This window comes from Lepisosteus oculatus, chromosome 10 (genome assembly GCF_040954835.1).
Source record: "Lepisosteus oculatus isolate fLepOcu1 chromosome 10, fLepOcu1.hap2, whole genome shotgun sequence".
NCBI lineage: Eukaryota > Metazoa > Chordata > Actinopteri > Semionotiformes > Lepisosteidae > Lepisosteus > Lepisosteus oculatus.
In genome coordinates this window covers 36,843,234-36,870,935 of record NC_090705.1, presented here as the reverse complement: position 1 = coordinate 36,870,935, position 27,702 = coordinate 36,843,234, and the positions used below count along the sequence as shown (strand labels likewise).

At 32.9% G+C, this 27,702-nt stretch overlaps 1 protein-coding gene across 11 annotated transcripts in view; it reads left to right on the top strand.

Moving 5' to 3' along the window:
* Positions 1-27,702, top strand: part of csmd3b (CUB and Sushi multiple domains 3b) — a 553,423-nt gene that overhangs the window by 397,997 nt on the left and 127,724 nt on the right. For all 11 annotated transcript variants that reach the window (XM_015357110.2, XM_069195150.1, XM_015357108.2 and 8 more), the window contains 9 exons: positions 9,271-9,440; positions 9,826-9,982; positions 12,582-12,773; positions 16,583-16,709; positions 19,106-19,308; positions 19,719-19,910; positions 22,755-22,893; positions 25,575-25,762; positions 26,927-27,121. In XM_015357110.2, coding sequence (XP_015212596.2) covers positions 9,271-9,440; positions 9,826-9,982; positions 12,582-12,773; positions 16,583-16,709; positions 19,106-19,308; positions 19,719-19,910; positions 22,755-22,893; positions 25,575-25,762; positions 26,927-27,121 — 1,563 coding nt within the window. The remainder of the gene's footprint in view (positions 1-9,270; positions 9,441-9,825; positions 9,983-12,581; positions 12,774-16,582; positions 16,710-19,105; positions 19,309-19,718; positions 19,911-22,754; positions 22,894-25,574; positions 25,763-26,926; positions 27,122-27,702) is intronic.

Below are 27,702 nucleotides of genomic sequence, written 5' to 3'. Positions count from 1 at the left end.
AGTCGAAGCTCACTGTTTTACTTCTTAGGTTGTTACTAAGGGGCAGCTTTCATCATTCTGATATCTATTTGATCAGGCTTTTCTTACTTTTAAAAGGGTGTCTTCTTCTTGTGAATTTTCGTCTTTATATCCATTCTGTTGTTATACCGACATCTTATTAATGGACCAGAAAACAAGAAAAATACATTCAATAGGGAAGACACTTTCTTTGTGCTGAATAAATAGTGTATTCATGAAATCTCTTCTTCTCCTGCAAACCAATCTGCATTAGACAATAAAAGATGTGCCTTTAGAAAAGTCAAGTAGTGGTCTGAAAGGATTTAGCTACTACACAGAAACTTTAATTAGCTTCTACCAGGGAATACTTTCAAAAGATTATCCAAAAAATAATAGGATTTGTTTGTTTCAGCAAGGAAACAACTGTCCTTGACAATTGTTAAACACTTTTCTATAGTGAATAATATATTTAAGGTACCAAGATTATATAACTACTGTTCCTACCACTACTAGCAGCAGTAGATCAGTCACATTCAAATAATATACAAAAGCCCCTAAAAAACATAGGAATAAATTGACCATAGCCTGTATTGAGTATACGAAAGTATATATTGAGTGTATACTACTAGAGTATACTACTAGATCCTTAAAGTTCTCTGTATCTAATGAGTAATTGCTTGGTTCTTTGTCACATCTATGTGGGAAAGCAAATATACCGTATACAGTATACAGTAGCATGCAAAAGTAAACAGCTTGTAATCATAACACTTTAAAATATGATTTCATATTTTGAACCTAGACAATCTACTACAAACTGATAACCCTAAAACTATGACATAATTTCATTTTTAGACGATTTACAATGTCATACAGTAAGTATTCAACCCTTTTACTATAACAACCCCTAAAACAGTTCAGGTGCAGAAGAATAGTTTGAAAGGTCTCAAAATGTCTGTACTTTTCTCTGTGTGTATTGACACTAAATATGTGATTTAATGTGATTTACTTTGACATAAGAGCAAACACATCTGTCTTTCAGATAGATATTGAACTTCATGTCACAGTTCACAAAGTGATACAACAAATCAATCATTCCTTTGAGTACACTGAAGTCCATCATTGCATCTTATCACCCAGACACTTGATTAGGCTTCCTTTCCAAATTGAGCAGTAGGGCTAGTATAAGGATACTGGTTAGGGATGCCACTGTCAACAGTGGCTTCAAAGATTTGCAAAGTCATTTTTGGTATGGGAATATGTTCTTACAATAGCTCCGGGTTCCTATAAAACACTGGCCTGAGATTTCAAATCTCAGAGAGGTTAAACAAAAGATGTGGCAGTAGGTAATATGAGATCATAATAGACAATATTGAACTAAATGTTCAAAATGCAAAGTGTTATTGCAACACTGCACATTAACAGTCAACACCATCCTAAATATGAAGCATGATGCTGGCAGCATCAAGTTATAGGGATACTTCTCATCAGCAGGGAGTGACTGGAAAGCATACCAGGAGTCATGGATAAAATTATGGCGCAGGCAAAACCTAGAGGAAAACTTGCTTGAGTCACCTGAGAATCTAATTTAATAATTCATATTTCAGCAAGAAAATGACCCAAAACACAAGATCAAAACTGCAGTGAACTGGTCTGACACAATGAGAGCACAAATTCTTGTGTGGCCTAGTCGTGATTTGAATTCTGTAGAAATGTAATGGTGAGTTTTGATAATTGCAGGCCATCAGCTATCTCCAACTACCCATTATTCCATGAAGGATGGATACAATGGACAGTCAACTTCCTTCACATAAAAAAGTGTTTGATAATTACCGTTTTGGGTAAATAAAATTCAGATGAAAAAAAAACATACACAGTATATTTCTTGTAATTAATCAAAATGTTATATTGTTGGCAGCAATGAATGCTTTTTACAAGGCAATATATTTAAATAATACACTGAATATGCTTTCTGTCTTTGGACATAAAGTAGACCATGCCCAAGACTTCAAAGAAGACATCTTGGCCTCATTTCCAAAGCTTCAAGTGTAAAACGTGAAAAATAAAGATGTTAGTAATTCATTCACCCTCTCAGATGTTGTTATAATAAAGTTAAGAGACCATAGATCTAGTATTAGGGTTTTAGATCATTTGGACAAAACACTGTGATGGTGAAAGTAAGCTAAAAGGCATCTGCGTGACATAATTATTGTGTTACTACACTGTCTGTGTGATACTATAAACAAATGTCATTAACTGTCTTTTTTTTCATTTTACTGGAATGATACTGTATATCTGTGTGCTGAGTAACTGTATTAAGGGAAGTGTCCCAAGAGGTTGTTGCAGTTTTGATTGGAGATCCTAGTGCTATACAATCCTCTTTTCATGCTGATCAAGCAACTGTATTTATGATCCATAAATAATAGCATCTGTTCCCTGTTTTTGTATCCTAGTAGTATGGACTGTTTATTGACAGCTCCGGGGTTTAGAAAACACAAATTCAGCCATAAGACACAAAACAAGTTATTTTGTTTATAATGTAAAATAACCAAAAGAAAAACTCAGATCTCCTTTGAGTTTCTTACTAATTTCTTCAGTTCCTTCTTGGCAGTTCCTTCCTTGTTCCTTTCTGCAATTTCCCTCACAGGATCAATAAAGTATCTATCTATCTATAAGATCATTAGGCACTTAAGCTGCTTGCCAGCTTCTCAAGAACCAGCTCAACTATGTCGTACAGGCTTCTGGCTCCACACAAGATCCTTCCACAGTTCCACTTCTCTCTCCAGAATACTTCTACTTCCTGGTTTTAAAGTTTTAAAGTATTACCTGACCATTCGCTTGCCAACAGGACATTCCGCACAACTTTTTGCAGAATGTAGTTCATGCCAGAGCTGTCATCTTGGCCTGCCCTCTGCCATCCTCCCAGTATATATACAGTACATATAGTAATAATCATGGAAACAAAGGAAATTGAAGGTATGCAGAGAATGCATTATAGGTCAATACAATTGGGAAAAAGTTAATACTAAATATTAAATTATCCTGCTGTAATATTATTGGTTCTCAGGGTGATTCATCACCAAGGCTGCTGACCATTGCAATGTTTTAAAGTTGCAGTGAACACTGTAGCTCATTGGAAAGACATCTAAGAAATCAAAGTGGCAGCAAAGCTTAATGTCTCCACTACTTTTGTACATAAGACTACTGTATGTTGGGAGGTTTGTGAAACTGACACTATTGACAGTAGAAAAGGTCAAAGGGAAAAAAATACAGCTGATGATGAAGTAGACATTACAAGAATTGTCTTGCTTCAAGAAGAGGAATTAAGCATCTTCAAGAAAAGGAAGATAAGCATTAGCAGAAAATGTTTGGAAACCTGTGTTTTTTTGTTCCGTTTCAGCTATTCTGTATATTTATAATATGTACTGTAATTTGCAATATGTATTCTTGTCTTTAGCATATAGAGCAGAAACATTTTTATACTTATTGCCCATAATCATCAATAAATCTTTATTGTAGCACCCTCTGCAACCAATTACTACAGAGCTTTTTACAGAAATATGTACAACAGTACTACACAGTATATGGGCATCAATTATTGGACACTGGAGGAAAGTTAAAATAAAAACTTCCTCTTTATATAGGATGGCAACTCACGAGACACAATAACTTTATAAAAAGGATTTCTGCACATTAACATTGTGCATTGTGTATACTAGTATTTATAAAGGTAAAGTAACCTGTCAATCTCTAACATAGATCTCTGTTAAGTACATGTCACTAGTTATAAGTATAAGGTGTTGAAATATCAATTTAAGAAGTCATTATTTCTTTAATGTACTTTCTCATTTCGGTTGCACACATTTGTGTACATTACACTCACGGTTTTTACGTTTTTGATCATGTCATTATTATCAGTTTTTATAAACGTTTAATCAACTGATTAATATTTTCATATAATGACCAAAAAATACAGTCAAAATATGCAAAAATGCCTGATTAAAGTTGTCAGACATTCTCACCCTTCTCCACAATAGCAGTACATAATGCTATACATTATAATATTATAATGGGGAAATCAGGTAGTGAGTTGGATGCTTGTTTAAGAGATGCAGATTGGTCACTTCAAGATGTGTCTGGGTTGATAGGTGAAATACACTATAGTAGTGATCTTCCATTAATAAACTAGATTAATGTAACGAATTACTGACTTTTCAGCAGAGTTTGAAGGGGGCGATCTTTCTATATTTACTCAAATTATCAAATTTATCAAATTCCACATACCAGAAAACCAGTCTCTTGTATTAGTGAATTTTACATCTCTTATTTGAGTATATTTCATGTTTAGATGCATGCCTGTTTATGAGTATTCATATACAGATCCTGACCATATGGACTATATGAACATTACTACTATTTCCTTGAAAAAGGTTCATTATCCACCTTTGTCCCTGAATGATAAGTGCTGTCATGGCTGAGTGAGACTGAGCTGGCGACGGCATGCTTGAGTTCTCACTCAACCAAAACCCTTGGGAGCTTCCTGTGAGCTTCCGAGTATGAGCTTAGTGTGAGTCACATTACAACTCCATTTGATGCTGACTCTGCTGTGGGTGTTGTAGTATTCATAGTGTATAAAATGACAACTATCCTCATTGCTTTCAGACAAATAGTCATGATGAACACTGAATTGATTCTCTGTGTAATTCTAACTTGGGGAAATAGGTAAATAAGTACAGTACTTGAGAGTGTTTGTTGTTGTCCATTGGGAGTCACATTAGTTTGATGGGTATTTTCCATGCAGATGATGCTGAATATTCCAGATGGGACTGCAACTGTTTGAAAGGACTTAAATGAATCACTCTTTGGTGTTTTATTTTGCATCAGTTTCGATTCTATCACTGCCTATAAGACTACATATTTTTGTGGAAGAAGTATTTTTCACTCCAGTCTACAAAAGTTATAATGTATCTCTATAGTGTGATAGATGTGAGGAGACCTATCATAGAAAGCCTCCAAATACATCTGCTGTTGTCCCAGATGAGTGTCATAAACTGGTGTCAAATAACATTTAACAGTGTTTAGAAATTCCAAATTTGGATGTAATTCTAACATTGCAGGAGAAATGAAAAAGCTTGAGTTGTGCCTCTCTGTTGGTTTGCAATTAATCTCTGCTCTCTACAAATGGTTTACAGTTAGGAGTGCAAAGCAATGCAAACATTCTGATTTGAAATGGTTAGCAGTGTGCATAATGGCAATCAGTTTGATATCAAATGGTTTAAGAGGCTAACTTGTGTCTAATGATGCTCCCCAATCAGTACATAATTACTTAAACAATAACTACTCAACATGAGAATCATTTCAAAGGAAATTGTTGTTTATTATTCCTACCTTTTATATATGTCACTGTATTTAATGAGTTATTTAAAATGTGCTTCCTACTAAAAAGTTCTGATTACTGTAATCATTAAAAATGAAACAAGCTTTTCTCCCAAAGACAAAATTCTTGTCGCACGTAGTTGTAATTTAATAAAAGTCTAGGAGCTGTTTCTCAGTATAATAAGTGCTTAATAAAAGGAAAATAATAGTTGATTGCAAACAGGTCTAGCATCACTTCAGTTTTTTAGAGGGAAACTATATTATAAACTATATTTGCCTGTTCAAATATCTAACTTAATTAATTTTAAATTTTGTAATGACCACAACGAGTTGAATCCAAATGCAAATCGTCATGAATACAATAAGGTATAATTTGTGCTCAGCATGTACTGTACTGTAGATCATCTGTAAAGAAGCAATCACAATACATGTTTTTTTAAAGATATTCAATATATTATATCACACTTAGTATAACACACCTATGTTACTACAGACAATGACATAATTTATTAGACATACTTATTAGTATTTGTAAAATAATAGGTTATTTTATTTTAAAACAAGTTAATTGTGAAGAAATTAAGTAGACTTAATAAAACAAAGACAAGACTTAATAAAACAAAAATACAATCAGTAGAAGTAATCCATATTATGAAACAGTCAAGACAATTTGCATAATAATGGTAGCAGACCATTATTAGCATCTGGCATCAAACTTTATGTTAACATAGTCGCAATCAGGGGTAAAAAAATATTTGTGATATGAAATTAGTATATTGAAAATGTACATGGACAATGTAAGGGAGAAATCCTAGGAGAAAAGGTCATCTCATTTTATCTTCCAAAGTCTAGTGGGTTAAGTAACTCATTCTCAATCAAAAATCAAGACAAAAAACCTAATCACAATGTTTCACTTTGTTTTGTAAAAGCACAAAATACTTGTCAACATTGTTTATATTCACAGCATCGCTTTGCTCTCTTTCGTTTTTGGAGAAAAACAGAAAAACACACAAGATGACAATTCCATTTGTTCAAACAGTAAACAAAGATGCAAACAATGTTTAAATCAAGAGCCAATTAAGACATTATAAATTGAACAAAGCTTAAATAGGGAAGCAACAATAAAATGTAACAGTAGGTATTATAGTACTCCTTGTCAAATATTGTGTTTTCTGAATAACAACAGTATGAGCTGCTGTAATTGTACTGTATTTACTGTTATAAAGGAAAGTGCTGATTGAAATATTAAGCCAATAAGGAATAAGCAGATATGTTGTCTCAGACATAGAATGTAGTACAATTCACAACCTTATAAAAGTGTTAGATTCAAACCCTGTGTGGAAATATTTTAAGAGTTTTACATTTAAGAGGGATGTTCAAGTTCCAAGTTATACAATGTAATATTCCCAGACGAAAGCACCACAACAGATGTTCAAGTATAAATTGCATCTGAATTGACAGTGTGACAAATGATAAAAGAGACTTTTAGATTTTCTTCCAAGATTGTCCAAAAAGACTCTGGCAAACATTTTTGGTTTAATGGGAGTTTGGCTTTTTTGACATATGCTCGTGAATTATGTTACTTTTTGTTTCCGTGGTCTTTGATACAATTCTGTTTTGAAGACCATCCAGATTTCTTGTCTTTTTGTTTGAATGTTAAAATCAGAGGACAGTTTAAGATATTTTTAGTCCCTTCTGGTCTTTTCATAACAAAGGCTTCAATGCAAATTAACTCTCACTTGTCTCTTACCAACAAGGATGATATCAGAAAAGTTTAATGGTGATGCAGAGCTCATTCATCTCAGATCTAGTGGCATCAGTTTTTATGTGCCAGTTTGGGGACCAGCTTTCTTCAGTTTTTTGAAGTGGAAGCAAATTGCTTCAGACAAGCATACACTAAGGGTAGCAATGAAAGACTGCTCTGAACAATCTAAACATTTCCCAGGTGATTGAATATTATTGGGTTCTAAATTCCCAGAGCACAAGTCAAACAAAACATCAACAAGAAATGTCACTGTAAAATACATAAATTATTGAATCAATGCTCCATTGGTTCTTTTGAGACCATTTGATGTTACCCTGATCATGCTGGATGAATTAAAAATAATTCTGGACTCTGAGATTACAAATGTCCTGCTATTGAGAAAATATCCATAAGAATGGTTAGCATTAAAATGCCTATGCACTTTGAATGCACTATGAATTTGGAGCATGATGACATGCTTGACATGACATGGAGTGAGGCATAGAGGTAATTTACTAAATAACAGTAGTAACTTTTGTGATTTATTTAAAATATGACATATTATTGTTATAACATCTAGTTCTGTAATATATTGAAGAGCTTTAAATAAATCACAATTGCTGCTGGCTTTATGTGTTTGCTGCTCTATAGTAGACAACATAAATGTTACTAATATTACCTCCAGCTAGTGTCTACTGTCCATTAACTTTATCTTTTTATTTTTATTGTTCAATGTCATTTCCATACCAGACTCTGAAATGTGGCTTAAAGTAAATAGGCAGGAATATAGTACAAATTAATGCCACTTGAGATTTTTAAAGATATAAAGAGGTTATAAAATCCTTCAATGAGAAGAAGAATTGAGCTTTGGCAACAATTAAATTCCTACTTTAGGGTGGACAATATTGATTTACAGCAGGTCTCTTTTTGAAAGCAAACTTTATTTTTCTTTGGATTTGAATAAAAATGATACAGGATTACCTTGGTAATAATACTTCTCATCTGCTTCCATGAAACAGTATGGCACTTGCATTTTCATTACTGGCAATTGTAGAGTAGAACACATAATCTGGGTTTTCTAGTTCAATATAGCATTTGTCTTGCTGACTGCATATTGCAAAAAAAAATCTGATAATTCCAGTTTATTGCCAGGAAGAATGCAGAAGAAGAATATATTTACAGTGTTATACCTTCTTTGGCTTTGAAAATGCATTATGTTGAGATACTGATTCATATCCTTTTCTTTATTTCTTGTCATAACAGCACTAAGAATCTTTTATCAAAATAGGTGGAAGGGTCTGTGTTTTGTGTCACAATATAATGCTACAACAACAACCCAGATCATAAAATTGTTTGAAATTACTCTGTGCAACTGCAGCCCTGGAGACTCAAATATAGTCACATTTATGATCCAATCATCACCATCAGTAAAATAAGACTATATTAACATTTTATTGCTTAACACTGCATTTTAAACACTCAAAATCTACTGTGGTGTCATTAGTGTATCTTTTATGCACTTGTGAGCACAGCAGGAATTTTATATATGTGCCATACAACCATTACATACAGTATAGTATAGTTGCACCGATTGTTTTTTAAAGCACTTATCACTATTTCTTTTAAGAAAGACTTTTCATGTAACAAAATGTGGAAGATTGCTAACACTTTATTCAATTGATTTTCTCTTAAAGCTCATAGAAAATTGCTGTTGTGTATACACACCCTCTAGTACCCTTAGAGAGCAATTTTCCTGGACATGAAGCTGGGCATTCCAGAATTAAGTGCCATAGCGATAGAATATCCTTCAATAATGTATGTAGAAACAAATGCAAATAAAATAGCAATAGCATACTAAAAAAAAACGTGATCTATTAATCATTCTAACATAATTCCAAGGTTGACCTTTAATTGTTGTTCTCTATTAAAATCTGATTGTCGCTGATCCACTGATAGTAATGTGTAAGTTTATCTGTTTGTACAAAACCATACTAACATAGCACTAACATAATATTTGATTAATTTAGCATATACTATCAATATTTTTGCATAAAAGACAATATTAGAGCAAACTTTATGGCGTTTTATATATACCATATTTGTTTTGTTATTTCCTTATTTGTGTTCCAACTCCCTCTATGTTCTTCCATGTCTAGCTGAATGTGGGTCATCAGTAATCAACAACGAAGGCATTCTCCTGTCACCCAACTACCCTCTGAACTACGAAAACAATCATGAATGCATCTACAGTATCCAAGTGCAAGCAGGGAAAGGAATCAACGTCTCTGCAAGGACCTTTCATTTGGCACAAGGCGATATTCTAAAAGTAAGCACCTTGAAAATTGAATAGCCAAACCCAGGAAAAACAAACAATTGATATGGAGTCTACTTGTACTGCTACCAGTGCATTTTTCAAAACTGGCAGTTTACAGTTGGAATTTATGAAAGTTTTTTTTTTTCATTTTACTATGATATTTACTATGTCTTCTGTAATTTAAAAAAAATACTTTAAAGGTACTTTATATTAACATTGAACATAATATGTTTGTAATCATGTACTGTATATTCAAATCGACTCAGGTCAAATAATACATTTTAAGTATGATTTTTGTTATAACCATTTTGTTATTGTTTTATTAGAAACCAGACTAATAACAATACATTTTCCGTAGTGCAATAGGTTTTAACTTTAAATTTATTCTTTTTTGCAGATATATGATGGGAAAGATAATACAGCGCATGTGTTAGGAGCCTTCACTGGTTCAGCCATGCTTGGTCTAACATTAATAAGTACATCCAATCACCTGTGGTTGGAGTTTTTCTCAGATTCTGAATCAACAGGAGAAGGCTTTAAGCTGGTCTATTCCAGTAAGTATCATTAATGCATGCCTTCGGCATTTTGGCTATATTGTTACACAGTATGTTAATTCTACAACTACTCAATAGATTTAATCAGTTCTCAGTCATTTTCAAAAAGAAAACATTGATAAATGGCTGCATTATAACAACAACATTTAATACTGAAATTACCAAAGAACATGGTTTAAAATTAATGGTGCCATTATCTTTGCGATGTGATCACAATTAAGTAAAAAAAAATACTGTTCGGCAATCACCAAAATGAATTACAGAAACAACAATTATTCGTGTAAGACAAGTCCTAACAAAACTGCATTGGAAATACATAAAAACTGACAAGTATTTTTTTCTTTAGTCACCACTGAAGGACATGTGATGGGGCTGCAGTCAAGGGGTCAAACCATTAAGGCCAATCAGGGAATATCTAATTTGAAATATAGTAATTCACTGCTCATTTTACCAAGAGGATTAGCAATATTAATGCATAATAAGGGTCAGAAGTAGACAGAAGAAGGTGAGACTGTCACTGGAGGGAGGCAGTACAATTTATCTCCTAGAAGAACTAGGAATATGAAAATAAATAAAGATGACACCTCCTATATATGTATTCAGCAACTAGGATTTTACTGAAATATGCATAATAAACCTTATATTTACTTTTAGTTAGATGATAGGGTAAAATATTTTCTTATTCTTGAAAAAAAATAAATTAGGTACAAAATCAAAGCAATTTATCTTTAAACGGCAGAGGATTTGCCTTATTTTTGTAATGTTGACCTATGTCTTATTCCAATTCACTGAAAGAAAGGGCAGATCAAATATGCAACAAGTCAAGATGAAAATCAGACCCCCAAAATGAAAATAGAGTTTCACCTACTTGGTATTCTGCCTTAATTATGTTTATTGTTTGGCAAAAGAAAAACACTTGCTATTGGTATGCAGAAGTTCCAGCTAATAATAATACACTTGGGATCTTATTTTCTCTGCAGATTAATGTTATGTTACATTCCTTGGCTGCAGGGTGCAGAGGACTTAAAGATAATTTTTAGTATGACTGATAAGAATTCAAAATAGTAAGCTAAAAATCTTTGTATGAAAGATGGAAAACATATTTAAAAATGTCTAAAGTGATACTGATCTTGGCATGTTAATTTTTCTAAATTGAATTGATTTTTCCTGTGCTAACAAACCCGTCTTGTGGACACCATTCTGAATTGTCTGTTCTAGCTGAACACATCTTTTAAAAAGAGCAGTGAAGTGTGATTCATTATGGCCACTGGCATCCAGGAGAAGTATTTTACTGCCTTTAAAAAAAAGTGTGTCGCAAATGTAATTTCTTCTGCGATAACTCTTACCAAACAAGAGTAGGCTGGTGCTCAAACTCAAAAAAGGATTGTGACTAGTTTCCGCAATGGGCAAAATGATTCTTTTATTTTACAATTCAACAAAATAGCTGTTAATTTAAAACAAAGTCAAGACTAGTCAAGAAAAAGAGAATGAACCAATCTTTAACGTGTAAGATAAAAATAAAAACAAACTATCTGATTGGCATGCTTTTAGATTCTCTTAGATCTCCTAGGGCATGGATGTTACGGTTTTCAATTTCTTGTGAATGGAAAATATTGCACTGTAAAATAAAAAAAAATATACAAAATTCATTTGGAAGTAGTTTATATTTGATTTTTGTTTATGGTTGCCAACATGTTAATGGTAACTATAGCCAGCCCTTTAGCTGAAGCTTTCTTTATTTTGATCATGATATTTAAGTGCAATCATGAAACAAAGCAAAATGATGCACAATCAGTAATAACAAATAAAATTAGTGCTTTGGATGATCATGAAAAGAAACAAATTACTGAGATCTTTTCACTTTATTTTCCTTTTTTATATCAGTTAACTTTTTAGATGAAATAACAAACAAAAGTTAACATAATTCGAAGACCTTCTGTCTAGTATGCATTTTTGTAAAGGGACTTACAAGTTGATTATGTGATAAACCAACATACAATAACAACCAAGAAATATCAGACAACATGAGCTTAAGTTAATTACAAGTGAATAAATTAATATTTCCCCTTATTACTAAGGGATTGTTTTTTGCTAGACCTTGTACCTTATTTCACTGTAACTTTGAGTCTAGCATCCACATTTTCTGCTCTATTATTTCCTCATTACTTAGGATTTAAATTTAAATTTAAATCCTTAATGAAAAGTAATGTACTGTATACATTTGTCAGTTATGGTTGCTGCACATATGGTGACCAGTAATACTTTTTCTTTAGTAATATACTTTCATTTGGCACAATATTGAGTTTCTCTTTTCCAACTTCATGAATGTGAAAATTCCAGGCTTGCTAAGGTAGTAGCACTACCTTATTTTGCAATGTGTACTGGGTGTGATTCTCCCTTGAAAATATACAATAAACAAAATTAATAATCTAAATGTGCTATGTGCAGCGGGTAAAAAAAAAAAGATAAAATAAGTTCTATAAAAAACAATCAGTAGAGGTGCTGTCCTCAGTGTGTAAGGTTCTGATTTTTCACTTCCAGGTCATACTGTAAAAAAGCATACAGAATTTTGATATCATTCTTGGCCTTTATCTTACAGGTTTTGAGCTCTCACATTGTGAAGACCCAGGAGTGCCTCAGTTTGGTTACAAGATCAGTGACCAGGGGCACTTTGCTGGCAGCACAATTACTTACAGGTGCAACCCAGGATACACACTTCATGGAAGCAGCATCTTAAAATGCATGACTGGAGAGAGAAGGGCATGGGATTATTCCCTTCCTTCTTGTATAGGTTAGTGACCGCCACAATATCACATTATTTATATATTATTAAAAAGCTTACAATACAACATGAGTGGCACGGTGGTACAGTGTTTAGGATAGCTTGCCATGCAGTGCTGGAGTCTTAGGTTCAATTTCTGGGGTGCTCTCTGCATTGAGTTTGTATGTTCTCCCCTTGATTATGTCGGTTCCCTCTTTGCACTCTGATTTCCTCTCACAGCCCAAAAACATGCTGGTAGGTTACTTGAATTTCTGAGAAATTTGTCCCTGGTGTGAATGTGTTTGTGTGTCCCCTAGGACTGACTGGTATCCCATCCAGGGTGTACTCTGCCTTGTACCTCTTGTTCCCCCATAACCCTGTATTGAATAAAACAGTTAAAGATTTTTTAATAGGTTTGGTGAATTAAATACTAAAATATTACAGACTCTATATGTCAAACATTCTATCTTATGCTTTTTTTGTAATGAATGCAAAATATGTGAATGTTGTATATTTTTTCATTGCATGAAAGCTTTTCAAACAAGATGAGTTCTTAGTCATTTTTAGCAGTTCTGCTGACATTAAAGCAGTGTTTTAACATAATGATTAACACTAAGACAGGTGGGCAAGACAGATACGCATTTAATGCATGTCAAGATTAATTGCCATTATATAGGTATGCATTACTAATCAATGCAATAGTAAGCTTTCACTTAAAATAGTAGATTTCTTACAAAGCTATGCTATAGTTTTGGTAGGGATGCAAGAATTAGTGTGGAAGTGTTTAAAACTAATAACTCTTCATTTGTTGTGTAAATATGTAAAAATACAGTTTTAAAAAGTGTATTTTGAGCATATTTCTGTAGTATTTAATTAAGCTCTGTTGCATTTCTGCTTTGGTAAATTTTCAGTGCAATGTTAATAACATCAAGAAGTACTGTATCTGTCATTTTATTTCCTTTCTTTTTGACTTTGCATTTTTTTTCCTTCAAAGTGTGTTTGTATTTCCTACTTCTCTCTGTCTTTATCTTTTTTTTTACTGTGCAAGGTGTGATTTATACAAATCACCCAGTTCTCTTTGTCATGGAACAGCCGTAAAATGGTGGCACAGATGCAATTTTATAATGCTACATAAATAAAAAGCTAATTAAAAATGTAATTTATGTTAAAGTTCTGCCAAGTGTTATTTTATTGGCCCCCTATTATAATGGTGACCTTCCTTCCCGCATGTTAGTTCTGAAGCTTTTTTATGGTTTCTGGTTTTCCTAATTGAAAGCACTAGACAATGCAATTTCCATTTCAATTGGATATTTTGACAAATAACAGGTTCATTCAGCTGCAATTTGAGGAACAAATGGCAGTTTCCACATTAGCATTATTGTTTATTTAGGCCAGTCGTACTTCTCCTATTTTGACAATTGAGTAACTTCTATAACATCATTTCCTGCTGTGAAGAGCAGCTGCGTAATTCTAAGGGATTTTCAACAAATCGAATCATGTTTGTGTGTGGGGTACAGATATCAGATATTGAACATTTATCAGATTTATCAGATTTGAATATTTCATAGGTATCAGATATAGTGCATTTAATGAATTAAACTTCAAATTATGAAAAAAATGATGAGTATTTTTCTACAAAATGAATATGCACTGCATTCATTTTCTTTTTTGTTTGTTCTACCTCAGGTCAGTTTTATTGTGTTTCTCTGAACCTTAAATTGCTACTGCTGCTTTAGATTTATATTGACATCTTACATTTGTTCTTCTTAAGATGAAAATCAAACCTTACCTATACAGTATATCAGACAAAATGTGCTTAAATTCAAGATTTGTTTAAATAAGGTATTTCTGGAATTCTTGCATTTAAAAAAATTATCTCACAGGTAAAGTCATTTTAATAAAATGTTTTGATACCATATTCGCAGTATTAATAATTAATACTTCATAGTCTGGACTAAGATGGAGTTGCAGGTCTTCAGATATTAACTTTCTGAAATAGTTTCCTGACTGATTTTTCTTGAAGCCGTAAACTTCTGCTTTTTTATTACAGATAAATTATTTAACCATGATTTATTTGATTCTGCAGGTATAAGTGTATAGTATATATCCTGTGCTTAGTTCCAAGGGCATAAAATATTACCTCCTAAAGAACGGTATCATATCATAAGATTGCTCAAAGGTCATGCAAAATCAGCATTTTTCTCTTTTCTATTTTTATCCAAAATTTATTCCTATTAATCACATAGAGGATGAGACTTGAAATATGCATTCTGAGTCAATATGTATACAGGTATGGGGTGCACAGAAGAAGAAAATGTACCATTCATGCTGTGTCTTATTGTACTTCCAAAATTATTTGTTTCACTTGAGATTTACTGCATTATTGGATTAAAAATAGAATTATCCTCTTCTATCATTTAGATTTGCTTTTTTCAGCATTCAGTAATGTAAAATATTAAGTATTTTTCTCCTAAATTAGGAGGGACAAGCAGAGAGGATGTGGGAGAATGGGAGGGGGTGCTAGTTTCTTGTGCATATGAACAAATCATAATGTTCGTATTAATCAAATGAGATCTGAACTTTGTTATTCAAGCTTCATTGAACTGTGTATTGTTTGTCATTTAGATAGTTCATGCAAATTAACAAAATTAATGTGGATGTTGAGTATAAGAATTATTAATAAATGCTGCAACCTCCTGGCTGAAGTCCAAACCATATATTTTGTAGAAGGCCATTTAAAGTTATTTAATGAAAATGATTAGGAAGCAGAGTAATAATGAACAGCAGTTTTAAGGTTGAATGGGTTTATTGCAGTCCTGAGCTGTTATAACCTGCTGCCCAGCTCATTCAGCACTTGATCTATGTCATAAGTCATTTACAAATTTGGCTGTATTGCTAGGTAGCGCAGTTCTTTACACGTGTATTACATATAAATATACGTATGAAGTATATGCTAAAATGTCATCCCTGACAGTATTTGATACTGGCTTATCTTGATAACATTTACAAGGGATGGACAAAATAATAGAAACACCAAGCAATATAAGAATAATTAAATATACTGTATAATAACTGAAAAGGAGCTGGGTCGCTCTTTGCCTGCAGAATCCATCTTAGAGTGCTGTTATACTGCTGTTATGAGTTTTGACCTGTTTCTAGTGTGATATTAGAACACTCTTCAAGAAGGAAAACTTCCAGTTCTTTGAGAGATAAAGTAGGTTGAAATCTACACTGCACTCTACATTCCAGAACTTCCTTTAATGGCTAGATGATTAGATAGATTAGATAGGCTATGTTAGGTGTTTGACTTTATCCCTAATGTTCATGAAACCTCTCTTGAATCAAAATACTTGGCCATGATTCCCAATGACTTCCATGAGATGGCTGCCCATGACATACAGTAACATGTTTAACAGTTTGGAATAGGCAGTGTGGATTGAAGGCTTCCTTTAGCATTCTTAAAATATAATCCCATCCAAATTTAGGAAAAAGAGTAAAAGACGGCTCATCAGACCACATTACATTACTTCTTCCACTGCTCAGAAGTTTATGCTTTGATGTGCATTGGTCTGGTTTCAGGCTGTTTCAAAATGGCAGACCTACCATAAATATCAGGTTTGTGAATTCACTACAGTTTGTACAGATTTTGTACAGATTGGGTCACGGATGTATAGATTTAGTTCTGCACTATGCTAAATATAGCACTCTTTAAAATATGACTTTGCAATATTATGTTATTATATTTTAAATTATTTCAGTGGCATTTGCATATTCTATGACTTTAGCCTATGCATATCCTTATAGTAGTATAACAGGTTATATTGCATTTTTGTGTTTAGCTGAATGTGGTGGCAGATTCAAAGGGGAATCTTCTGGAAGAATCTTGTCTCCAGGCTACCCATTTCCCTATGACAACAACTTGAGATGCACTTGGATCATTGAGGTAGACCCAGGCAATATTGTGAGGTATGTTTTATTCCTTACAAAGGTATTGTGAGGTATGTTTTATTCCTTAAAGGAATACTGTGAGGTATGTTGTATTCCTTCCTCCTTAAAAATGCAGATACAAATCATAAAAGCAATCTAGAGCTATAAGCAGTTTTGAAAGCTTCCAAACAAGTTTGATCATCATAAAATACCATGGTAAGGAATATAGGTTGTTATGGATTGAAAAAATGTTTAAGATTTATTAGAGTGCTCATCGATATTAAAATAAAAACCATGAAAGCTGATCAAACATCCATGTCAACATGATATCAATCCTTTAATGAAATAGAAAGTGTTTTTTATAATGGTTGTTTACTGAGAAGGACAATGTATAAGAATTGACTCTTAAAACATAATCTGATTCATTTGTTTTCCTAATCTATTTGTAATCTGTCTCAGATTTTAAATACTTTGAAGTTGTTTAGTGAGAACCATGCATCCCTTTAAATCCATGGATACCAATGGACCACTTACAAAAATAAACTTCCACATGCAGTTTACGGTTTATAGCTGTGGTAGTACCGTCTTATCTACACTTAAAGGTTAAAGGTTTATTCCATGCTGAAAAGAGAAGAAAGGAAACACAACATTTTGGCTGTGGAGTCTTTTTCGGGTGAGACACCGAAAATGGCTTCTTCACACCCGAAGAAGGCTCCACAGCCAAAATGTTGTGTTTCCTTTCTTCTCTTTTCAGCATGGAATAAACCTTTACTTGTTCCCTTGGAGCCTACACATGCTGACGCAGCTACCTACTTTAACTATGTATGTACACTTATATCAGCATTATTAAAAAAGAATAAGAATCAATGTGCAGTTACGCCTATAAGAAATTATTTCACTGTAGTTGATGAGTTATACGGTATTAATCCACAAGCAATTTGGAAATTCAGGATACGGTGCTGGAATCAACCAAAAGCCATAATGGTTTGAAAGGGAACATCACTGTATTTTAATCACACTGCCTCCAAGATAAAGTTTGAAATTAATTGACCTAATAGTTTTTGAGAAGTAGAAGTTTGCAATTTGCATAAATATTTGATCAGCTTTGATGTTGTCACTATGTCAAGAAGGGACACGTAGCTTTTGCACAATTTATGTCTGAACCGGTGTGTGCCATAGATCTTGCAAGAAAATGTGCAGTTACTGTAAATACCTAAATCATTTCTGAATTGAGGGAGTTTGAGCCTTGAGCAAAAATGGTGCAGGTGTGGCCATTCTGGTGACACAGAAACTCCATTACTACATATTAATTTCTATTCTGAGTAGACTAATTCTTAGCTCTATTTAATGTTAATATAACATTAATACCACAGAATCTCTTGAAGCAGATTAAAAGGGTTCTTATTGACAGACATGTGCATGTGTATATGTATTTTAATTTATTTGAAATTTTGTAATGCTTAAAAGTTATCTAAAAGTTAATTTATAATAGCTTATGAGGAGTATGTATTTTGTACTTTTAATGTTTTTTTTAATAAAACTATTATTTACCTAGTGATAGTAGGCTACCCAAAATGTGCTCTTGTTTTCCACTGTACAACAATGTATGTACTGATGCGTGCTGTACTTTTGACAGTGAGAAACTCTTCATATGTTTTAAAAGTTTTATAACTCTTCAATGTACAGTGAATATATTCACTCCAGTGACTTAGAGCTTTGTTCGAATGAAATCAGTTTTAAAATGAAATTTAACATGTATTGGTGATTAAAGCATATGAACACCTGTTTACAATAAAGCTACTGTATAATTTGTTTCCCTAAACTCCTATGACATAAATAAGCCACTTGAGTTTTCCTCTCTCATGGTTTATAGCATCAACAGATGCGGTCAATAAAATTAATATTATGTACGGTTGTCGATAGTTAATTCAAAATATAGTTCTTCCTTTTATTGTTATTAGTCACATGGGTTTTTCTCCCTAGTATTATAGTAAATTAACAATGTGCACTTCTGATTTTACCTTTAGGTTTTATTTAATTAATGGCAATAATAATGTCACTGCTATGTCCACTACAAATGTTGTTTTCTGCTATTCATACCGATAATAACAACAAGAAAAAAAAACATAGAAGAAGTTTTGAAAATGATGTGTTTATTTTCTGTAGATGTGTACAGTGTGTGAAAAAAAGTTTTAAAACTACTTCCTGAAAATGAAGGAAAGTAAAATGTTCGGGAGTTCATTAGCATATAATATAATGGAACAAATCCATTTTGATGAAACATGACAAATCTGAGCATTATGTTTATGTTATTAATAGTTTTTTTTTGGAAGAAAACTGCCCCTAATGTGCAATTAGGACAAAGACTTTACTTGATAAGAATGATGCTCCAATATTCGTGAAAGGTTGTTTTTAACTGAGTTAATTCCCTACAGTTTGCAGTTTCTTGCTTTTGATACTGAGGCATCGCATGACATCTTGAAAGTCTGGGATGGTCCTCCTGAGAATGAAATGTCTCTGAAGGAAGTCAGTGGCTCCTTGCTCCCTGAGGGCATTCACAGCACTCTGAATGTTGTGACAATCCAGTTTGAAACAGACTTCTACATCAGCAAATCTGGTTTTGCTATTGAGTTCTCAAGTAAGTCATTAGAAAATTAAACAAAATAGACACTAAGTGGGGTTTATATGAAATACAAAAACCTAGTACACAGATTATAGCATGCGTACTATTTAACACTGCAGCACTGCAGGTTATGTATTGTTCAAGTATCATACTCAACATATGTGTCTGAGATTTAAAAATATCTTTGTTAAAAATTGTAAACTGTTATATCATATGAAAGATGAAATATCTTTACAAGCAAAAATACCTTTAGAAAAACAGGTAGCCGAATACTGCATGGGTGTGCTAATATATAGCATTTTTAGGTATCCTGTCATCTCTTTCCTGTGATGCACCCAAAGTCTCATTGATCTTGTGACTTTTCAAGAAGTAAATGTTGCTCAGCAAAGGAAACATGCATTATTTATGCTCTTCTCTTGCAATAGGCTCTGTTGCCACAGCCTGTCGTGACCCTGGCATCCCTATGAATGGCAGCCGCAATGGGGATGGGAGAGAGCCCGGTGATACTGTCACATTCCAGTGTGACCCTGGCTATGAGCTTCAGGGTGAAATGAAAATTACCTGCATTCAGGTGGAAAATAGATACTACTGGCAGCCCAGTCCTCCTGTTTGCATAGGTAAGTATTTAAAAGGATTATTTTCTTATTTCTGTGAAGGTGAAAATTACTTTAAGAAACACAGTGAACAATGCCAGTAAAATCTTCTGACAGCTGACTTAGAAACAAATATATCTAGGACCAAATCTAGTGAATAACCTTTCCATATGTGTATAAAGCTTTGCCACACTTAGCCTCCCTATGAGAGCTAAATTAATCTGCTGAGGTGGTTACTGATTACTTTAGTATAAAATGGAATTTCTTAATTTTCATAAAAAGGTCTCAAAGCTTTTAATAAAGCAGTATTCATCATAGTCGTCAGTTAATATTAACTGTTTAAAACCTGTTACTGTGAGAAAGTGATTTGCTGTTTCTTTCATTTTTTTCTAATTTCTTTTCCATTTTTTATTGAATTATAAATAGGAAATATGAATTTGTGCCTCAGATCAAGCATGAACAGCAGCTTTGAATAAAGGTGTTATGAAGTAAGACAGACATTTAATGCATGAAAGCTACCATCTCATGTGTGTCAAAGAGCCGCAATGTGTTTTCATACACATGAAAAAGGAAGTGTTGAATATTGAACTGCATCTACAGTGTATTAAAAATGACTGCTTGTACCATCTAGATGAGTCATAAACAATAAAATTGTGGATAAAATTACCAGCCTGGTGTCAGACTTGGGCATTTGTGAAAGACCAGGCATGGGTAAAGGCCATCAATGATTTTATTAAGTGTATTGTACACTATCATGGTTAAAATGTTATTCTCTTTTTCATTTAAATTTGTGGGACTAACAAGATTTTTAACTACAATAATAGAAGCTTGTGCTAAAAGAAAGCAATAGCAGGAAAAAATGAGTACAAAGTATCAGTGGATTTTATTTTCCTTCTGCTGACCATCAACAATAAATTATATTACTAGATTATTACAGGGTAAATTGTAAATAATATTTAAAAAATATTCAGAAAGCAAGGACATATGTAAACAATTTTCAAATGTTTATTGTCCATTCCAAAAGAAACTGTCCTTTTACTGGTTTGAGCATTGGAACAGCTGTAGTGTTGATTTCCAGATGTCCCTATAATTTATAAAATAAGTGTTGATATCTAGAGAAGTTAAATATACTCTTATTATGGCTTCATCTGATTGGGAAATCATTTAAGCATAAATACAGATGGTATGGTAATTTTACTAATTGACCAGATTAATGGTGACGTCTCTGTTACTTCCTATTTTAATGTACGTTCAGAAACATCTACTTGAAGAGTCAAATAAGGCATATTGTTTTTTCACAATGAGTTAGATTATGCCCTAATACATTTTTTGGAAATGTTACCTATGAAATCTGTGTTCTTAAAATTATTTCTTTTTTATGCCTTTATTGAGGAAAAATATATTTTCTAGGTCACACGCCTACAGATCCACCCGATGATGTAGCAAAGTATTTATTTTAATATTAAACAGATTTGAAATTTTAATCAAACATATAACATCCATCCATTTTAGTTAAACACTTAGTTCTGTACAGGTTTGTGGTGAGCTGGAACCTAATCCAGCAGACAGTTTTCAACAGGCAGGATACAGATGGGATGCCTGTGTCACACTTAACAGTCACACAATAAGAGAGGTCTGCTAACTAAGATATAAGTGATGGAGAACCAGATGAACTGCAAGAGGAACATACAGTACCAATTTCATGCAGAAAGTGTGGAATGCAAAGCAGGACCCAAGAGTTGTGAGGCAGCAATACTAATTTCCCATCCACTGTGCCACCTCTGTAACTTGATATTCAGGATTAAATGAAAAATAGTGATAGAGTTGTTTTTTTTGTTTGTTTTTTTTACTTTCCATGTCTCTCTAAAACAAGGCACAATGCTCTCCTTTGTGTAATACAGTTAAACCTTTTCATGACCCTCATGATAGGGAGCAATGAGCTGAGAACTATACCAGACTTTCTATAATGTTAATTGGATAGAGAATATAACTCTCTTCACAGTGTATGCTATTCCATTACAAGTTTACTGCTCAGCAGTGCTGTAGCACTTTGTCACTGAATTCCTAACCACTACTACATGTTTTTTCTGTCTTATTGAAATAGCCTTCACATTTGTCTTTTTTCTAGTTCAGGACTGTTATGCAAAACAACAAAATCTGGTACATAAGCAATTTTGTTTTGATTTTCTATTCATAATACTGACTAGAAAGATTTTATTCTGTTGTATGGCTGTAACAGTTGAATGTATGTCGAATTGAATCATTTTCAATGATATATTTCCAAAATGGGATGATTATCTTTTCAGATAGTAAGGTACATTTAAAAAAGATTGAGGTAATACACCTGTGTTTTTAAAATTATTACATAATATATCTATCCAGCTCAATTTACTGTATTTTGTAAATTACTGCCATTCATACCCTGTTGACTTCATGTACTTCTTGATTTTCTGAACTGGAGCACAGCCATGCTTATTAATTTGCTGAATAAAGCTTGTCTCACAACCTAATGTATTTTTTGATCAGTGAGATGCCTCTTCAGAAAACAACTAACTAAAAGCCACATACTTGTTTTGATGCATTGGCATTGACAGTTGCTTTAGAAATATTATCTGTAAATACACTAGTGTTTTCTCTTACAAGTTGGCATAATTTATGTTTTTAAAATAGGTTATTCTCCCCATTTTCAAATGCAGGCACACTCCTCTTACAGAAACACGCATTGCATGACTTTCTGTAGAGATTTTCATAAAATACAAAGAAAGCCCTCAAGTCTCAGTATATTTATAAAATGTATGATGTCATGTGATGAAATATGTTTTTTTAACATCTATAATTAATTATATGCATATATACTTGTCTTTTCAGCTCCATGTGGGGGTAATTTAACAGGATCCTCAGGATTCATTCTGTCACCAAACTACCCACATCCTTACCCACATAGCAAAGACTGTGACTGGTTAATTGTTGTAAATTCAGACTATGTTATATCTCTTGCATTTATCAGGTAAGGAGTCTGCATAAGAACTTGGGTTTCAGGTCTTTTCCCACTAATCGAGTCCCATTTATTATTAGAAAGCGTTATGTTTTCCAGCACCACATTAATTTGGATTACAGACATCTTGACTTAATCATTTAAAGTATATGAAGTAATTATGCAGTGCTTTGCTGTTATCAGTAATATATTAAAATGCAATTCATGTTTAAGAAAGATAATTAGCCCTGTTGAAACTCTTCAAACATGTTATTAGTAATGAACCAAAGTGGTATCTTTTTTAAGCTCCCCTTTAAGGTGTAACTGATGGATTTTATGTTGAATGATGTTACTAATTAAGATATAAAGAAACCTGATAAATGAGTTTCACAGTGAAGCAGTTTTGTTAATTGTACCCATTTTTCATGAAAATTTTATAAAACTATGAAGGACTATAAAAACGTGTTTCTGTGCTGTGGTAACCTAGAGGTTAAGATAAGCACATTTTTGCAGATTGTATTTCCTGTTGCCTGTATGATATCGTTCCATGGTCTCAGTGAAAATACTGGTCCTTTTTAATAGCATTCTAACAATAAAGATTACAGTAAACACCAATATCATTAGAGTGAAGGTTTTTCATATAGATTTTCATGCCCCTCTGCTGCGTTAATTCCACTGTGGTAGCAAGTTCAAGTTTTGGGGTGGTGTAGCTTTTTTGGAAAATATTTGTTTGTAGTTCTGTAACTGGTATTGTAAAATATTATGTTGTCAGTCATGGGCTGAAATCTGATTTTAGACTTAGACTACTTCCCTTGTTCATCTATGTAATATCAGTTTTAGTTAATTTGGAATCACCTATTAGTTGAAAAAATATATTTTTTTTCTTTTTATATGTCCCAGTTTTGGAGAAATCAAACCAGAGTTAGTCATTTCAGCTCGCCATTATATCTCTCACCCCAGTTCAGGAGAGGTGAAAATTGTAGGTGCATGTCACTTTTACTATTTGCATTCTTTACATTTTTCAATCCGGTAGCCCATTCAGAATACTTAGACTGGATGATTAACACAACTCTCACTGATTTTCCTGCAAAAAGTCTTGCTTTTCCAGACCAGGTCAACAATACTGCACTGAATTTCCAACCAAGCAACCCTTTATTTAGTCAGGTTGGTGTTGCTAATTAGAAAATACCATACTACAGCTGGCCAATGCCATAGCCAAGATTCATAGCACTAATAGCCAATATTCAAAGCATTTATATTTGAACAATACTGTAGAGTCCTTACTATGCTACAAGTGGAAGCTTTACTGATCTGAGCCACTTTGAAATCTGTAACCAATATACCGATGGAAGTGAATAAGCTATACTCTTAATTTCCTGTATCAGTTTAGTTAGTGAGAAATGGTAGAAATATATTTGCTTGAGTATTTGATAAATGGATACTGCATTCCTATGCAAATCTGACTCCTTTCTCGAAAGATAAAAAATTGAGCATTGTCAATAAAATAATCTTTCAAACAGTAACCTAATGAAAGAATGGTTCCATTCCAGTGATTTCTATTACACAGCTTATTTTCTAACATTATTCCATTATATAAAATGTCTACCGCAAGAAAATATATTTATATAATATGTTTTATTTATCTGAAGGGCAAAAGATTTGCAAAACTGAGGTTTTTGAGAAATGCAGATTAGAATTGTGTACAATATGTTTATAACTGATTCACTTATCATAAAGCTATGTTTTTGCTGAGTTTCAGCTCTCTGGGATAAGTCTAAAAATATCCCACACATATACTTATCAAAAATTAATTACATTTTTTTTGCAATATAGAGTATTTCCATGTTTGGTTTTCTTTTATCTTTAGTTTGCCATTAGCAGTAGATACCACTTTGATTTAAGTTTGCCAGAATTAGGTGAAAGAACTCTTTCATAATAAGAAATAAAATTCCATCACAGGAGAATGGTACTTATTCAATGGATACAGAATTATGCTAATAATATATATTAAATATAAAAGTTGTATATGTTAATCTAAATACACTGTTCCTTGAATACATACAATTCAAGTTCTTACCATTTATCTCCCTTCCGTTTCTGATTGGAATTTGATAAAAAAAGAATTAAGTCTTTACAGTGCAAAATACGACAGTGATTCACAGAATTCTCTTTTTGCTCTAAAAATAGTAAGATTTGTTTCCATATAGCTGTTTTACTGTACAATAGGTTTGACATTGCTTTACCAGAATGCATACTATAAAGTGAATAATTATATTATGTGGCTGGGCTCATAAAGTGTTGAAGGCTTTTGAGAATAACATTTCAAATGTAATTTGCTCTTGTTCTTTGTTGCTGCAGTATGCTTTGTTGCTCCAGATTTAAAATCACAGGAGGATTCAATTTATGTTTCTAGTACTATTTAAAAACACATTGCATATCCCAATATTGTATTAATTTTGAACTTGTGATACTACACTACATTTTAAAATGTTAGCATGATTTTAATTGATCGTTGAATTTTGTATATATGATAAAGATGATTAAAAAGGGTTTTGTATTTTGGTTTGTGATGTGATAATTAGAGAGTATGAAATAATATACAGTAGTTGTTTTACAGTGATGAAGGTTACATAGAAATATTACTATACAAATGAACAGTATAGAATGTATAAAGTTTTCTACCTTCTTCAGAAGAATCTGTGTTTTTTTTCCAGTTTCAGCATTGAGCCCAACTATGATTTCCTTTATATCTATGATGGACCAGACAGCAACAGTCATCTAATTGGTAGCTTTCAAGACAGCAAGCTGCCTGAAAGAATTGAAAGCAGTTCAAACACAGTGCATTTAGCATTTCGAAGTGATGGTTCTGTTAGCTATACTGGTTTTCATCTGGAATATAAAGGTAGGAAAAGTAATGCTTTGGGTATAATCTTTTTGCAGGTGTTTTTAGATTTATTAGAAGCTTGAATAACAGCATTTTAGTGCTTTCTGGTTTGTAAGAAAGTGTTTTTAAAATACATATTTCTGTATTTACCAGTAAGGAGTACCAGTAAAGTTAGTAAAACGGGTTTCTTCTGATTTTGATGACTGGCTAGAAAGGCAGACAATACTTACTGTAAAATGCAGTAGCAAAAGTGAGATTTGGGATTAATTGTTAAAACTGATTCTTCACATTCATCATTTAGACCAGGGATTCTTAATTCATTTCCTGGGGAATCCCTGAATTTGTTGGTTATTCTAACTGAACCCTTAATCATAAGTTTTAATCAAATGCTAATTAATTTTAATTTTCTTGTTGAGTCTTTTTAATTTTTAAATTTACTTTTAATTATTAAATCCAAATTGTATTTGTAAATGATGTCAAGCTTGTAATGACTAGTGAGTTTGATGACTCACTTTATGAAGATGTGTTAGTATTTCACCAAAATTTAACCAATTGGAGAAAGAAAAAACTCACTGTGGAAGCCTGTTACAGTGTCATTCCCACTTGAGTCTTCTCATTATCACTGGATTACCTATTAAGTTTGTTTAGTCAGAATACATTTTTAATTAGCAAGTTGAGGCATGACTGCATAAAGCTACAGTATGATTATTAATACATTGTAAATAGTGTATTATTTAAACCAAGGACTGAGTGCAGAACAAAAACTCTAAACAAGAAAGCAGTGAAAAAAGAAAATATTAAGAACCCAATTGGAACAAAACCCATTTATACGAAGAAAATGAAAATATCCTGGAGTGTTGTGGTGTTTCAGGCCAAATTCATGTGCATTCATTTTTTTCTGAAAACATTTCAATACAATTATAATGTGAATGTAAATTAAAATAAATTGTCAAATACAATTGTTTAAAACTACAGTGTAAAGCACATATCAATAATTTTACTTCTCTATGTAAAGATTTCCTGGAAATATGTACGGTATTGTATGGTATTTGTGTTGTCTTGTATTTGATTAGAAGCAACATTTTAATTACGCAAATGAATCACCGTGATTGTTTTCTAACTACTTTGTAAACCATGGATTTAACACTCCATTTAAAGATTACATTCTCTTATTTTATTAAGCTAAGCTACGGGAGTCATGCTTTGATCCTGGTAGTGTAATGAATGGTACAAAACTTGGAAGTGATTACAAGCTGGGATCTACAGTTACATACTACTGTGAACCAGGATATATACTGCAAGGATATTCAACCTTAACATGCATCATGGGGGATGATGGCAGACCTGGTTGGAATAGAGCTCTGCCAGAATGCCAAGGTAAAATTCCAAGTTTGTCTATCAGTTTAAAAAAAAATATTATTCTGCTGTTCCTCTGAGAAAGGCTACTATGTATATGTATCCTTCCAAGTGCTGTAAATGTATGTACAGTATGTCTCATCACATGGCTGGTGCATTCATATCACAGCTACTATACAGTGCTCTACCTTGCAATACCTTCAGCAAAATGTCTTCCGTGGTACAATTCCATACAATGCTCAGGGATTGGGTGTCAATTTCCTTTTGACAAATGAGGTTTCCTTGAAATTTCACATTCAGTGTGGCTGATGATTCGGATCACTGAGAAAGGGGTTTGTATACAATACCACCTTTTTGCATCATTCACTGGGGTTTGCATAATGTTAAATATAAGGACAAAAATGAAATTCAAGTGTAATCTTTTTAAGTCATTCACAGTAAACACTGATGCATATCTTTCATACATCCCAAAATTTAAGATTATTCATATCATATTCTATATCTACAGGGCTGACTTGAAAATTGTATTTGATTTTTTTGCAATTGGGACATTGAAAGAAAAAAGACAAAGTCGACACTATGCCCTCTGTAACTCTCTTAAC